Source organism: Procambarus clarkii, chromosome 78 (assembly GCF_040958095.1).
Source record: "Procambarus clarkii isolate CNS0578487 chromosome 78, FALCON_Pclarkii_2.0, whole genome shotgun sequence".
Taxonomy (NCBI): Eukaryota; Metazoa; Arthropoda; class Malacostraca; order Decapoda; family Cambaridae; genus Procambarus; species Procambarus clarkii.
In genome coordinates, this window is record NC_091227.1 from 21,422,317 (window position 1) to 21,436,793 (window position 14,477).

Below are 14,477 nucleotides of genomic sequence, written 5' to 3' on the forward strand. Positions count from 1 at the left end.
CAAAATGCTCCTTACAATGTGTGACTCAGTTGTTGTGCCAATAATCTTATGAAACTGAATGTGTCTCTTAGTCCTGATAAAATTGTTCACTGTATTTCCCCTTGGAAAAATGTGCAGGTCTCTATACATTATACCCCCCATCAGTGTAAAACAAATCTATATCACTGAAACTATGAGATGTATAACACCAGAAGCTATTGACAGTCATCTTCAAAATCTCAAGCCAACTGAATCTTATGCCTTTACTGATGGTTCTGTGCAATTAGGCACTTGTAGAACAGGTTGGGCAAGTGCAGTATATAAAAGGAATGAAATGATAATATCTATGTCACAGAGATTGAACAACTAGGCAAGCACGACATAAACTGAGCCGCTGGGTATTTATCTAGCCACTGAGTACCTTAAGCTCAATGGGGGTGGAGTGATATATTGTGGCTCTAAGAGTGCTCTGCAGTCCTTAAATACGCCATCACAATGTATGTCTGAAGTAGCTTATAATATTAAATGTAATGTAATTTTTCCCAATGATAATAACTTTTCAATAAAATTTGCGTGGATCCCATCCCATGTTTGAGTTGAAAAACATGACTGTGTAGATCGATTGGCCAATGAGGCAGGAATGAGAACATTGTTTATGACTTTGGACTATCTAATGCAATTATTAGAAACATGCAAATTAAAGAAATTCCTTCAGATTTAGAAGAACTAAGAAATGCCCAGATACCTAAAAGCTGCAGTACTTAAAGGTATGACAACTTTTGTAATATTGTAATTCCATTAGGTATACACAGATTTCTGCACTGAGGCTCTGGGCACAAGGCAAAGTAATCCATGCTTCCAAGGCTCACTTGTGCGATTCTGACTATTAGGTATGGTGATCTTTCGTAGATAAAGCTCACCATATACTACTATATGTCTCTGCTTGTTGCTATGAGTTTTGTCTATGCTTGTACACGTTAGTAAAATCTTTTAAAATTAATGTAAGGAAAAAAATATAAATTACTGATATGCAAATTATATTAAAATAAATATATTACAGCCAGTCATAAAGTTCCACAGAGAGAATCAATTTTTATATTTTATGCAACAATATACTTAAATTGTATAAACAACATTTGGGTACGTTTGCGTCACCAAACATAGAGGTTGATAACTAATACAATAATTGATGGCATGATAACTAATGCAATATCTGGTGACAGTTTTGGTGAAGAAACACTTTCACTTCTGTATGAATCAGCTGGTAAAGAAAATGCAATAACAACTTTGAAACAAATTACATGTGGAACAAGCTAACAACAAAAAACATTATATAATATGGAGGACTCAACTGTACTATACAGCATGCAATGCGCTGGTTCTCATTGCTTAGTAACGAGTTACAGGTTGTGGAGCCATTCACCTCTACACCTGTAGGCCTGACTGTAGGAGTTGATCAATGTACCTTTTCAGTTGTCCTGGCTGTAGGTGTTCATCCATTTACGTAATCAATTTACCTAATGCGTATTACAATTCCACTTTTTCCAACAGTTCAGTCACCTTAGCTGCAAGTCTTCGGTTTGCAGTTTGAAGGACAACTTTTACTTCGCAGGTACTACTACTACTCCTCCTCCTCCTCCTCCTCCTGAGTTTCCGGGAGGACTGTTTGAACCTGGAGGACCAGAAGGTCCTGGGGGCCCAGGTGGTCCAGTACCCCCAGTAGCTCCTGGAGGCCCTGAAGGACCTGGAGGCCCACTTACTCCTTGAGGTCCACTTGGACCTATAGCACCAGTTGCTCCTTGAGCTCCAGTAGCTCCAGAAGCTCCTGATGGTCCTGGAACTCCAGTAGCTCCTTGTGCTCCTGACGGTCCAGGTGCACCATTCGTTCCATTTGCTCCTGCAGGTCCTGCTGGGCCTACAGGACCTACAGCTCCCTGAGACCCTGTGGCTCCTGGTGGTCCTGCAGATCCTGCTGGTCCAGGAGGTCCTGATGCACCTATAGATCCTGGAGGGCCTTGAGAACCTGGTAGACCATTAGTACCATTAAAACCTGGTGTTCCGTTAGTGCCGTTAATGCCATTGACTCCTGGTGGACCTGGAAGACCTGGGAGACCTTGGATCCCTTGAGCTCCTGTAGCACCGTCTTTGCCGTTAGTTCCATTAACGCCATTAGTACCTGGAACACCGTCTTTTCCGTTAGTACCATTAGTACCTGGAATACCGTTGGTGCCTGGATCTCCCTTCGTGCCTGGATTACCGGGCATGCCTGGAGCACCGTTCATACCGGGTGCACCGTTTGTGCCATTAGCACCGTCCTTGCCTGGAATGCCATTTTGGCCTGCTGAACCGTTCGTGCCTGGAGGACCGACCATACCAGGAGCGCCATCTTTGCCTGGAGGACCGGCCACTCCAGGAGAGCCAGCCTTGCCTGGAGCACCGTTTATGCCAGGAACTCCATTTATACCGTTAGTACCGTTTGTGCCAGGCACTCCGTCTTTTGCGGGAGGACCTTGGGGACCTTGGGGACCTACAGGACCTGCAGGACCTGGAGGACCTGGTTTTCCATCAATTCCAGGGCGACCTGGGTGACCAGGGGGACCCACCATACCACCATGGTGTGCTGGTCCACCATGATGTGCTGGTCCACCATGCGTTCCTTCACCTGTAAGTAAAATATGCATTAGTCCATTCGCCTTCAGTGCAAAAATCATATTATAATAGGATGACAACATGCAGGTGATCCAATAGGATCAGAGACTCTTGGTCCATGGGGAGAGAATGCAGGGAGGTTTCTGAAGGATATTGGTTGAAGGCATTAGGAAACATTTCCTCTTAATATCCTTTATTTCCTCTTAACATTCACATTCATAGTCCTCCGGGGCTATGTGTCCCTACAGTTTGATCAGAGGTGTTTTTTATATATATTATATATGTATATATAGTTTTATATATATATATATATATATATATATATTATATATTATATATATATTATATATATTATATATACACGAAATGGGGTGCCATGACAGACCCAGCACTCAGACCAGCCATGCCGAAAGCCAAGAAACAATCCAGTTGGGACAGCCCCATTGTAGACAAAGAAGCCACAGCTTTGCTGGAGGCAGCAACAACCCCCAGTGATCGTGCACGCCTCACAGCTGTGCAGGCTCCCCATGCAGGGGACTTCCTTCTGGCAGTCCCTATGTCTGCGACAGGCACACGTCTTGATCCGCAGGAGCTCTGTATTGCAGTCGCTCTCCGCCTTGCTGCCCCTATCCACACTGTTCACAGGTGTATTTGCGGCGAGGCAGATGCTGACGAATATGGATTGCATGGCCTGCACTGTGGAAAATCGGGTGGTTGGCACACTAGACAGTGTGCCAACCACACTAGACAGTGTGTCAGTGTCCAGCGGAGAGAGAGCCCCGCAACCTACTGAACCGTGACTCTGTTAGCTTTGCCGGCCGACCAGACGGAATCACACTGCGTCCGTGGAAGGGTGGCAGGCAGTTAGCATGGGACTATACTTGCGTATCCACCCTGGCAACGACATACATCACCCTCTCTGCCGGCACGGCAGGAGCCGCAGCGACACACAGAGAAAAACAAAAGTCAGTCAAGTACAGGCAATTAGATCAAAGGTACAACTTCGTTCCAATAGGGTCTGAGACCCTAGGCCCATGGGGTGAGAGTGCAAGAAGGTTTCTTAAGGATCTTGGTTCCAAGCTCATTGACACCACAAGAGACCCTAGAGCAGCAAGTTTTCTCTTTCAGCGCCTCAGTGTCGCGATCCAGAGGGGAAATGCCCGCTGCATCCTCGGTTCCTGCCCGGCGTCGGAGGAGTTCGAGGAAATCTACAGCCTCTAGGAAGCGAACTTTTTCTGGTGTCCTCTTAATGTTCATTTTTTGTATAAAATCAGATATGTAACTGTATAACCTTGCATAATAAAGTGTACATCATAATAAAAAAAAAGGGGGTGGTAGGAGAAGTGAACACTCTTTCGTATTCAGAGTTAAATGTCAAGTTTTTCCCTGAGTGCTCTGTGTTCCCTTCTCTGAGGCTGTGGGTCCCTATAATTACACCAGTGGTGGTACCCCCCTATTATATATATATATATATATGTATATATATATATATATATATATATATATATATATATATATATATATATATATATATATATATATAGATATATATATATATATAGATATATATATAATATATATATATATATTTATATATATATATTTATATACATATATATATATATATTTATATATATATATATATATATAGATATATATAATATATATATATATATATTTATATATATATATATATATATATATATATATATATATATATATATATATATATATATATATATAATTTCTTTGTAAATAATATATAGCAAGAGAGGTCTGATCTATTGCCAAAGACGACAGGCGAATAAATGGCGAAGTCCAGGAGTTAAAGATCACTTCTGAAAGTATATAATTCATTAAACAAACACAAGAGATCATTGGTTAATAATCCTAGTAAATGTGTTCTCGGCAGCGTTGTCATGTAATATTTACTGCATGAATTATTATTAGTGTTTGAAATCATCACTGATCGGAGAGCATTCTGTTACACACACACACACACACACACACACACACACACACACACACACACACACACACACACACACACACACACACACACACACACACACACCCGCTCACGAGTACTTACAGTACTTACAGTTGAGAGGCGGAACCAAAGAGCCAGAGCTCAACCCCCGCAAGCACAATTAGGTTAGTACACACACACATAAGAGGTTGTTCTGGAAACTGGAACATATTGAAGGGGTGACAGGTAAGCCTCTAACATTGATGAAAACTTCCTAACTTTAGAAAAATGAGGGCCGTAATCTGAGGCAATGTATCGGATTGGAGGACTGTCATGAGTGGAGTACCACAGGGTTCAGTTCATGCACCGGTAATGTTTATTGTCTACATAAACGATCTACCAGTTGGAATACAGAATTATATGAACATGTTTGCTAAAGATGCTAAGATAATAGGAAGGATAAGAAACTTAGATGATTGTCATGCCCTTCAAGAAGACCTGGACAAAATTAGTATATGGGGCAACACTTGGCAAATGGAATTTAATGTGAATAAATGCCATGTTATGGAATGTGGAATAGGAGAACATAGACCCCACACAACCTATAAATTATGTGAGAAATCTTTAAATACTTCTGATAAAGAAAGAGATCTAGGGGTGATTCTAGATAGAAAACTAACACCTGAGGACCACATAAAGAACGTTGTGAGAGGAGCTTATGCTACACTTTCTAACTTCAGAATTACTTTTAAATGCATGGATGGAGAAATACTAAAGAAATTGTTCACGACTTTTGTTAGGCCAAAGCTAGAATATGCAACGTTTGTGTGGTACCAATATCTTAAGAACCACATCAACTAACTGGAAAAGGTGCAAAGACATGCTACTAAGTGGCTCCCAGAACTGAAGGGCAAGAGCTACGAGGAGAAGTTATAGGCATTAAATATGCCAAAACTAGAAGACAAGAAAAAGATGTGATATCGTCACTACATTCAAAATAGTAACAAGAATTGATAAAATTGATAGGGAAGATTTCCTGAGACCTGGAACTTCAAGAACAAGAGGTCATAGATTCAAACTAACTAAACAAAGATGCCGGAGAAACATAAGAAAATTCACTGTCGTAAATAGATTGGTAGATAGTTGGAACAAGTTAGGTGAGAAGGTGGTGGAGGCCAAAACCGTCAGTAGTTTCAGAGCGTTATATGACAGAGTGCTAGGAAGACGGGACACCACAAGCATAGCTCTCATCCTGTAACTACAGTTAGGTAAATACACACATACTGTGTAAGGAATCTTTCAGAACTTTGTATTCTACATATGTCACACCAATCCTGGAGTATGCGGCTCCAGGATGGAGTCCATATCAAGTCAGGCATAAGACTAAACTGGAAAAGGTTCAAAGGTTTGCCACCAGACTAGTACCCGAGCTGGGGGGAATGAGCTAAGAGCAGAGACTACGGGAATTAAACCTCACGTTACTGGGAGACAGAAGAGTTAGAGGGGACATGATCATCACATACAAGAATCTTAGAGGAATTGATAGGGTAGATAAAGACAGACTATTTAACACAAGGGGCACACTCACTAGGGGACACAGGTGGAAATTGAGTGCTCAAATAAGCCATAGAGACGTTAGAAAGAATTTTTTCAGTTTCAGAGTTGTAGACAAATGGAATGCATTAGGAAGTGATGTGGTGGAGGCTGACTCCATACACAGCTTCAAGTGTAGATATGATAGAGCCCAGTAGGCTCAGGAACCTGTACATTAGCTGATTGACAGTTGAGAGGCGGGACCAAAGAGCCAGAGCTCAACCCCCGCAAGCACAACTAGGTAAGTACAACTAGATAAGTACATACACACACACTTAGGAGTTACTTACAGCATTTTTCTCCTCTTGCGCATCCCTTGGCTTTAATCTTCTTACACTTGTATTTCTTGGGGTGACACCGTCCGCCCGTATCCTCGCAAGTGTTGCCTCCTCCGTATTTGTCGTCACCTTCATCTCTGGTGTCATGGCGACCAGCTCTCAGCTTCCTCACTTTATCTTTGGGCTCCTTGAGCTGGTATGCTTTCTTGCTAATTCTCTTGTTCTTATTTCTTTTGAGTTGCTTCCGTTTCCTCTCTACCTTTTTTTCTCCGGAGATTTTATTTATCTTTACTTTCCTGTTTTCTGCTAAATATAATTGAGCATAGTATGATTAGAATAGACACGTGCAATACAATCTACTCACACTCTTACTCGCATCAGAGAAGATACTGTACTATTTACATAGGGTGGAGGGAGGTAACAGCGGTTTTCCCGCTGGGTTGTTATGGTGCAGGGCGGTAATAAGCAGTTTCCCCTAGAGTTGTTATGGTGTTGGAAGTGTCAGGGTAGAGGGAGGTAACAAGCGGTTTACCCGCAGTGTTGTTTTGATTCAGGGAGATATAAGTCAGTTTACCCACAGGGGTTGTTATGGGGGAATAATTTTGTTTATTGTTATTATCTACCACAGACGTTATCTTGAGATTATCGTGGCCACACATTTAATATCACTAACCAACATATATACATTTTCTTCTGTCGTCCATGATCTGTCGATTACAGATGTGTTAAATATATAGTTCAGCGATTTATGGAACAATCAACCACAGAATGTGAGTGTAATGCTTATAAAATGCTAATCTAACCAATATACATAAATTCACAGATTTGCGTCTGTCCTACATAAACAGTGTTCGATGTGTCTTTCACATAATGTCATTAATGTGCGTTTACAAAGATGAAAGGCAATCTAACCCACCTAACACATATCCTGTATACATACATACATACATACATACATACATACATACATACATACATATATATATGTATATATATATACATATATATATATATATATATATATATGTATATATAATATATATATATAAATATATATATAAATATATATATATAAATATTTATATAAATATATATATATATATATATATATATATATATATATATATATATATATATATATATATATATATATATATATATATATATATAAATATATATATATGCGAACAAGCCAGAATGGTCCCCTGGACTTGTTATATATATATATATATATATATATATATATATATATATATATATATATATATATATATATATATATATATATATATATATTTATGTCTCCTACTTTGACAGAGTGGTGGGAGGTAATAAGCGGTTTACCCGCAGGGTTGTTATGCTAGAGGAAGTGTCAGGGTGGAGGGAGGTAACAAGCGGTTTACCCGCAGGGTTCGGTGTTAGAACCACTACATGAATTGGGTGTTAGATGGTTTACTGGGGTTTAATTAAATACAATTGGGATGTACTGAGGTTTGTGAGATGGGAGAAGTGACCAGAAGTACAGTCAACGAGGGTGCCAGTTACAGGAATTTAAAAATTGGACGTACATGGGATTGGACAAAACACTAGCCTTAAAGGCAAATATTAACATACTCAAAACGAACAAACATAAGAATGGCGTTCAAGAACGCAAGCAAGAAATCCTTTAGGTTTCAGTACTGGGCGTATGGTAGGCCAGTTCTAGAATATGCAGCTCAAGCATGGAACCCTTACTTAATAACTAGAAGTTTTTCTTAGTAGATAGGCCACTAGACATGTACCAGATATAACAAAAGGGCCACGAGGGAAGCTAAGAAAATTAAATCAAACGACATTGGTATCTACTGTAATCACAACGAACAATATGTTAAGGGGAGTAGTCAAAGTGGACAGAGACAGTCATTTTTCCAAGTGAGGGACAACAGAAAGAGCGGAAACAGTTGGAAGTTGGAAACAGTAGGGTCAGAAATGTGAATGAAATGAAATACTTGTATACAGTGAGTGATATACAAATGGAATGGACTTGAACGAGAGGTGGTGGTGAAACTGCCACCATCCACGGCTTCAAGAGCAAGTGTGACAGAGTACTGGAACTTCGGGAGGTATAAATATACGACTTAAACACATAATATGCAAGATATTCTTACATGAAACGTCAACTTGTTCAGAAATATTTAAAAGTAAAAACTCAGAAGTGAATGATAAAGCCTCACCGCGTGATGGAGTGTTAATGCAGCAGACTTCATCTTGCCCCTGGCAGCCATGTTGAGAAGAGGTGACGTCACAGGCTTTGGCGGGAACACATCTCCCGCCAGCCGCCTCACAGTCCCTCTTGCCGCCCTGCACAGATAACTATTGTTAACATTTTACGTTTTATCTTGATAAATTTCTCCATAATAAACATTTATTTTTTGGAGACACAATTATCAAATTTTTTTGCCGCATTCCTATTTTTGCTACAGTAATCTCTCGTGGTGTCAATTTCAATGATCTCTTGTTATGTTACTCGTGTCTAGAGGTAGGTACCCCCTACCTCAGGATACTTCTGAGGTACTGAGGTTCTATGAAAATAAGACAGTTGTTATAGTTTCATAACAACTACGCTGTATAAACAGTGTATTTTTGCCTTGAACTATGTTTGCTCCAATGTATGCTTACAGAGAAAGTAGTCAGATCTTGTAGTAACTCTCCCGTGGTTGACGGGCAAGAAGTTCAACACCAAAGTACACTGGGTTGAATACCATGTCTAAGACGGTACTTTTTACAAAGAGGTTACAATGTTTGTTAGAACAGAGAGGGTAAAGAAATTGGTAAATGTTTATACAATTACCCGATCATGTGAGTATCGTTTTCGTACAACCACCCCGTCAGGGAAGTATTCATACAACTACCCGGTCACCGGAGTATTCATATAACAACTACCCTGTCACGGGAGTATTCATACAACTACCCTGTCACGGGAGTATTCATACAACAACTACCCTGTCACGGGAGTATTCATACAACTACCCTGTCACGGAAGTATTCATACAACTACCCTGTCACGGAAGTATTCATACAACTACCACCGTGACAAGATCACATCACTAATCCTTCCCCATATCTTTTGTTCGACAAATATCTTTGTAAACAATCAGATAATACCCCTAAAAACGGTCACCAGGTCTAGACGGTGTTTAGTACCCGCTTTCCGGATAAATGTGAAAACATGTTAAATTTTTAGATGAATCTTTTTAGGAAAATTGGGTTTGGTTCAAATTTCATTAAATCCCAATGAAAATATAAAAAAATTATTTAAATTTTCTTTCGAGCATAACTTTTTCAGAAGATTTGACTGATATTTGGGTTTATTATGAGGAGTTACGGGAGAAGTTAAGAATAACTTGCTGATGTGAGTCAACTAGTTCAAATACAAGATAATCTTTCCTTCAACTGAATCGATTTAAAAGTTTGAAACTAAATTTTATTATTATTAATAAGGATATTGCTTCCAGAATACTTGAATATAAAATATGAAAGTTAGTCATGAGTATATGAACGAAGTAAGAAATATGTTAAGCTACAGTTTCTTGATACATTCTGTTGTACATCAAGTTTGTATACTAACGGACCGAAGCGTAATATCGTTTGTTGGTACTTCAAAATGTTTGTGGACTAACCTGAACTTGTGACGACACCACCACCACCAGCAGCAGCGCTCTTACTACCACCTTCATCATCCTGACCCAGGAGGCAAGTGTGTTGCTCTGGTGTTTGGGTTGGTCTTTTATAGTCCTGTTGGAATGCAAACGTATTCATGGAGTACACACCTACAGGTGTTTCACCTATGATCAAACACCACGTGTTTAATGAGGGTTTATGCCAATTTGCCATTGTACTCATAAATTGCAGAGCAGAAAGTGTCGGGTAGTCCAACCCTCGCATTATAGATTGTATTTCATGAAGCCTAGGAATTTTATATATATATATATATATATATATATATATATATATATATATATATATATATATATATATATATATATATATATAATACATGTGTGTGCAAATCACGAAATTTAACACTGGATGAAAAATGTGACAGTGTCAGACCACGGAGGAAGAATTGAAAGGAATTTCCTTAAGTACTTTTGTATATTAATACATCTTCAGACAGAATCCTTCTGAAGATGTATTAATCAACAGCCAATTAACTGTTCAAGATGCATTCCTTTTGAAGATGATTTAATATACGAAAGTACTTAAGGAAATTCCTGTTTCAATTCTTCCTCCGTGGTCTGACTCTTGACACTCACATTTTTCTTCACCTGTTAATTTTCGTGGTTTACACACACACACACACACACACACACACACACACACACACACACACACACACACACACACACACACACACACACACACACACATATATATATATATATATATATATATATATATATATATATATATATATAAATATATATATATATATATATATATATATATTTATATATATATATGCGAACAAGCCTGAATGGTCCCCAGGAGTGTGAATGATTGGTTCTGGGGTGTGAGTTTTCAGGTATATATGTGTGTATATATATATATATATATATATATATATATATATATATATATATATATATGTCGTACCTAGTAGCCAGAACGCACTTCTCAGCCTACTATGCAAGGCCCGATTTGCCTAATAAGCCACGTTTTCATGAATTAATTGTTTTTCGACTACCTAACCTACCTAACCTAACCTAACCTAACTTTTTCGGCTATCTAACCTAACCTAACCTATAGAGATAGGTTAGGTTAGGTTAGGTAGGGTTGGTTAGGTTCGTTTATATATCTACGTTAATTTTAACTCCAATAAAAAAAAAATTGACCTCATACATAATGAAATGGGTAGCTTTATCATTTCATTAAAAAAAATTAGAGAAAATATATTAATTCAGGAAAACTTGGCTTATTAGGCAAATCGGGCCTTGCAAAGTAGGCTGAGAAGTGCGTTCTGGCTACTAGGTACGACATATATATATATATATATATATATATATATATATATATATATATATATATATATATATATATATATTTATATATATATATATATATATTTATATATATATATATATATATATATATATATATATATATATATATATATATATATATATATATATATATATTTATATATATATATATATATATTTATATATATATATATATATTTATATATATATATATATATATATATATATATATATATATATATATATATATATATTTATATATATATATATATATATTTATATATATATATATATATATATATATATATATATATATATATATATATATATATATATATGTCGTACCTAGTAGCCAGAACGCACTTCTTAGCCTACTATGCAAGGCCCGATTTGCCTAATAAGCCAAGTTTTCATGAATTAATTGTTTTTCGACTACCTAACCTACCTAACCTAACCTAACTTTTTCGGCCACCTAACCTAACCTAACCTAACCTATAGAGATAGGTTAGGTTAGGTAGGGTTGGTTAGGTTCGGTCATATATCTAAGTTAATTTTAACTGCAATAAAAAACAATTGACTTCATACACAATGAAATGAGTAGCTTTATCATTTCATAAATACAAAATTAGAGAAAATATATTAATTCATGAAAACTTGGCTTATTAGGCAAATCGGGCCTTGCATAGTAGGCTGAGAAGTTACATTTTCAAAGACTTTAGTTTACACTCACAACTGTAACCTGAAAACACTTGAGTCAGCTAATACGTCATACTTATACTTGCATTTGGGTGAGGTGATATGGTGCAGCAGTTTTGGATGAGGTGAACAAACTTGTGACAAATACGAGACAACACGAAACTGTGGGGTATTAATTGGATATGGGAGCATAAGAATGGAAGTAACTGCAGAGAGCCTATTGGCCCATACTTCCTCTTGATGCTTCTATGTTGGTTCGGAGTCTTGAAGTGGGTAGAATATAGTTGTGCATTAATTTTCTGGTGTTGACTTTTTGATGTGTAGTGCCTCGCAGATGTCGAACCGCCTGCTATCGCTGTACCTATCGATGATTTCTGTGTTGTTTGTTAAGACTTCTCTGGTGATGGACTGGTTGTGAGAGGAGATTATATGTTCTTTGATGGCGCCCTGTTGCTTTTGCATTGTTAGTCGCCTGGAAAGAGACGTTGTTGTCTTGCCTATATACTGAGTTCTTTGGGGCTTACAGTCCCCAAGTGGGCATTTGAAGGCATAGACGACGTTGGTTTCCTTCAAGGCATTCTGCTTTGTATCTGGAGAGTTTTTCATGAGTAGGTTGGCCGTGTTTTTTTGTTGTTGTTGTTTTATAGTAAATCGTCAATTGTATTTTCAGTTTTTTGTCTGTAAGGATAGCGTTCCTATCAACAATATCTTTCAGGACCCTTTCCTCCGTTTTATGAGCTGTCGAAAAGAACATCCTGTAAAATAGTCTAATAGCGGGTACATGTGTTGTGTTAGTTGACTCGTCAGAGGTTTCATGACGTTTTACCTTTCTTTTTATGATGTCGTCAACAAAACCATTAGAAAAACCGTTGTTGACTAGGACCTGCTTTACCCTACAGAGTTCTTCATCGACTTGCTTCCATCCTGAGCTGTGGCTGAGAGCACGGTCGACGTAAGCGTTGACAACACTCCTTTTGTACCTGTCTGGGCAGTCACTATTGGCATTGAGGCACATTCCTATGTGTGATTCCTTAGTGTAGACTGCAGTGTGGAACCCTCCGCTCCTTTCCGTGACTATTACATCTAGAAAGGGTAGTTTCCCATCCTTCTCCATCTCGTTGGTGATACTCAACACAGAATTCCGCTCGAATGCTTCCTTCAGCTCCTGCAGACGTCTGACATCAGGTCAGACGTCAAGTTTATTCTTGTTACCCCTCATGGTAACAAGATCTTGAGCTGTGCAGTAGAGGTTAATTAACTTCCTTAGTCAGTTTAGTAGAGTTAGGTTAGTAGAGTTCATCAATTCCTATAGAGGCAATGGTGTGGATTTAGTAATTGTGCCTGATCCAGGTAGCAGACTTTACCTTACTCTGAGGTTTCCAGCCTTTTAAAACCCAGAGTATAATCATGCTTCCGCCAGTTGTTTGTTGTATGACTTTCCCAGGTCTGATTGTACAACCTATTGCAGCCGGTCCAGTCACAGGTAAAATCATGATCGAGGTCAGTGGGATTGGCTTGACATTCCCTTCTGATAAGATCGGGGAGGTCCATTACAGAAGATCCTCCCCCACCAAACCCGGTAACTTGTCAATTGGTTACCTTGGTGGGTGATAATTACACCAGTCACCCGGCTGACACCTGTCATTAACGAGGTTGTCCTGGCCCCAAAATGCTGTCAACACGGAGCAGTTGCCAGTTGCCAACAATTAAAATCATCGTGGGTCAGCTGCCTCAATGTCATCAACGTCCACCAGCCGCGTCGTCAAGAGTGCAGGCAAACCGGAAGTGACTGGAGAGAGGCTCGCGAAGAAGTATGCCAGTTGCAGTACTTATCAGTCCCGTCTTCACATCTATGGCTGCGTCATCTGATGTAACCGGAAGTGTAACGAGGTGATCACGTTACCAAAGGCAAGGTCTCCCTTCAGAGTGCTGTTGACTCACCAACAGGATGCACGCTTGCACCATCGGCCCTAAGTCAGCTGCACGAGGGTATACACGGAAGGTGTTTCGGCAAGTAGTTCTGTGACAATAAGTAAACGCCGTAAGATGACGTCACCCAGAAGCTGAGGTCGGGACCCACCTGTCCTGCCACTACACCATCCACTTCAACTCCGCAAGATGTCTACTCCCGACCCGAGAGACAGTTGTACGTCGAATCTCTGCTCTACTGTTTGACAGACTTCTCTAACAGTCTCTTTCATCATGACTGCTTGCTAGCTATGAGACGAGTGATGATCCCTGTGCCTCCTTAGCCAGGTTCACCCGGAGGCGACAGGCCGACAACAGTTGTCA

The 14,477-nt window shown here is 39.0% G+C and overlaps 1 protein-coding gene across 2 annotated transcripts; it reads right to left on the minus strand.

Annotated features, from left to right (window-relative positions):
• Positions 1-999: 999 nt before the first annotated feature.
• On the minus strand, positions 1,000-10,243 carry LOC138357399 (collagen alpha-1(III) chain-like). Of its 2 annotated transcripts, none has more exons than XM_069314209.1 (4): positions 10,128-10,243; positions 8,682-8,808; positions 6,481-6,771; positions 1,000-2,641 (listed from the first exon to the last, which is right to left on the minus strand). In XM_069314209.1, the coding sequence occupies exons 1-4, from the start codon at positions 10,185-10,187 to the stop codon at positions 1,581-1,583; spliced, it is 1,539 nt and encodes a 512-aa protein (XP_069170310.1). In that variant the 5' UTR covers positions 10,188-10,243; the 3' UTR covers positions 1,000-1,580. The 2 variants fall into 2 exon arrangements, with proteins under 2 accessions (XP_069170310.1, XP_069170309.1); XM_069314208.1 differs by having other exon boundaries at positions 6,481-6,774.
• Between the last annotated feature and the right edge of the window lie 4,234 nt (positions 10,244-14,477).

Excerpts from the sequence above, each read along its gene's own strand:
- LOC138357399 (XM_069314208.1), bottom strand. The coding sequence starts at position 10,187 with ATGATGAAGGTGGTAGTAAGAGCGCTGCTGCTGGTGGTGGTGGTGTCG. Across the intron at positions 6,775-8,681 it reads CATTAACACTCCATCACGCG|CAGAAAACAGGAAAGTAAAG; the intron begins GTGAGGCTTTAT and ends AATTATATTTAG. Across the intron at positions 2,642-6,480 it reads CGCAAGAGGAGAAAAATGCT|GTGAAGGAACGCATGGTGGA; the intron begins GTAAGTAACTCC and ends TTTTACTTACAG.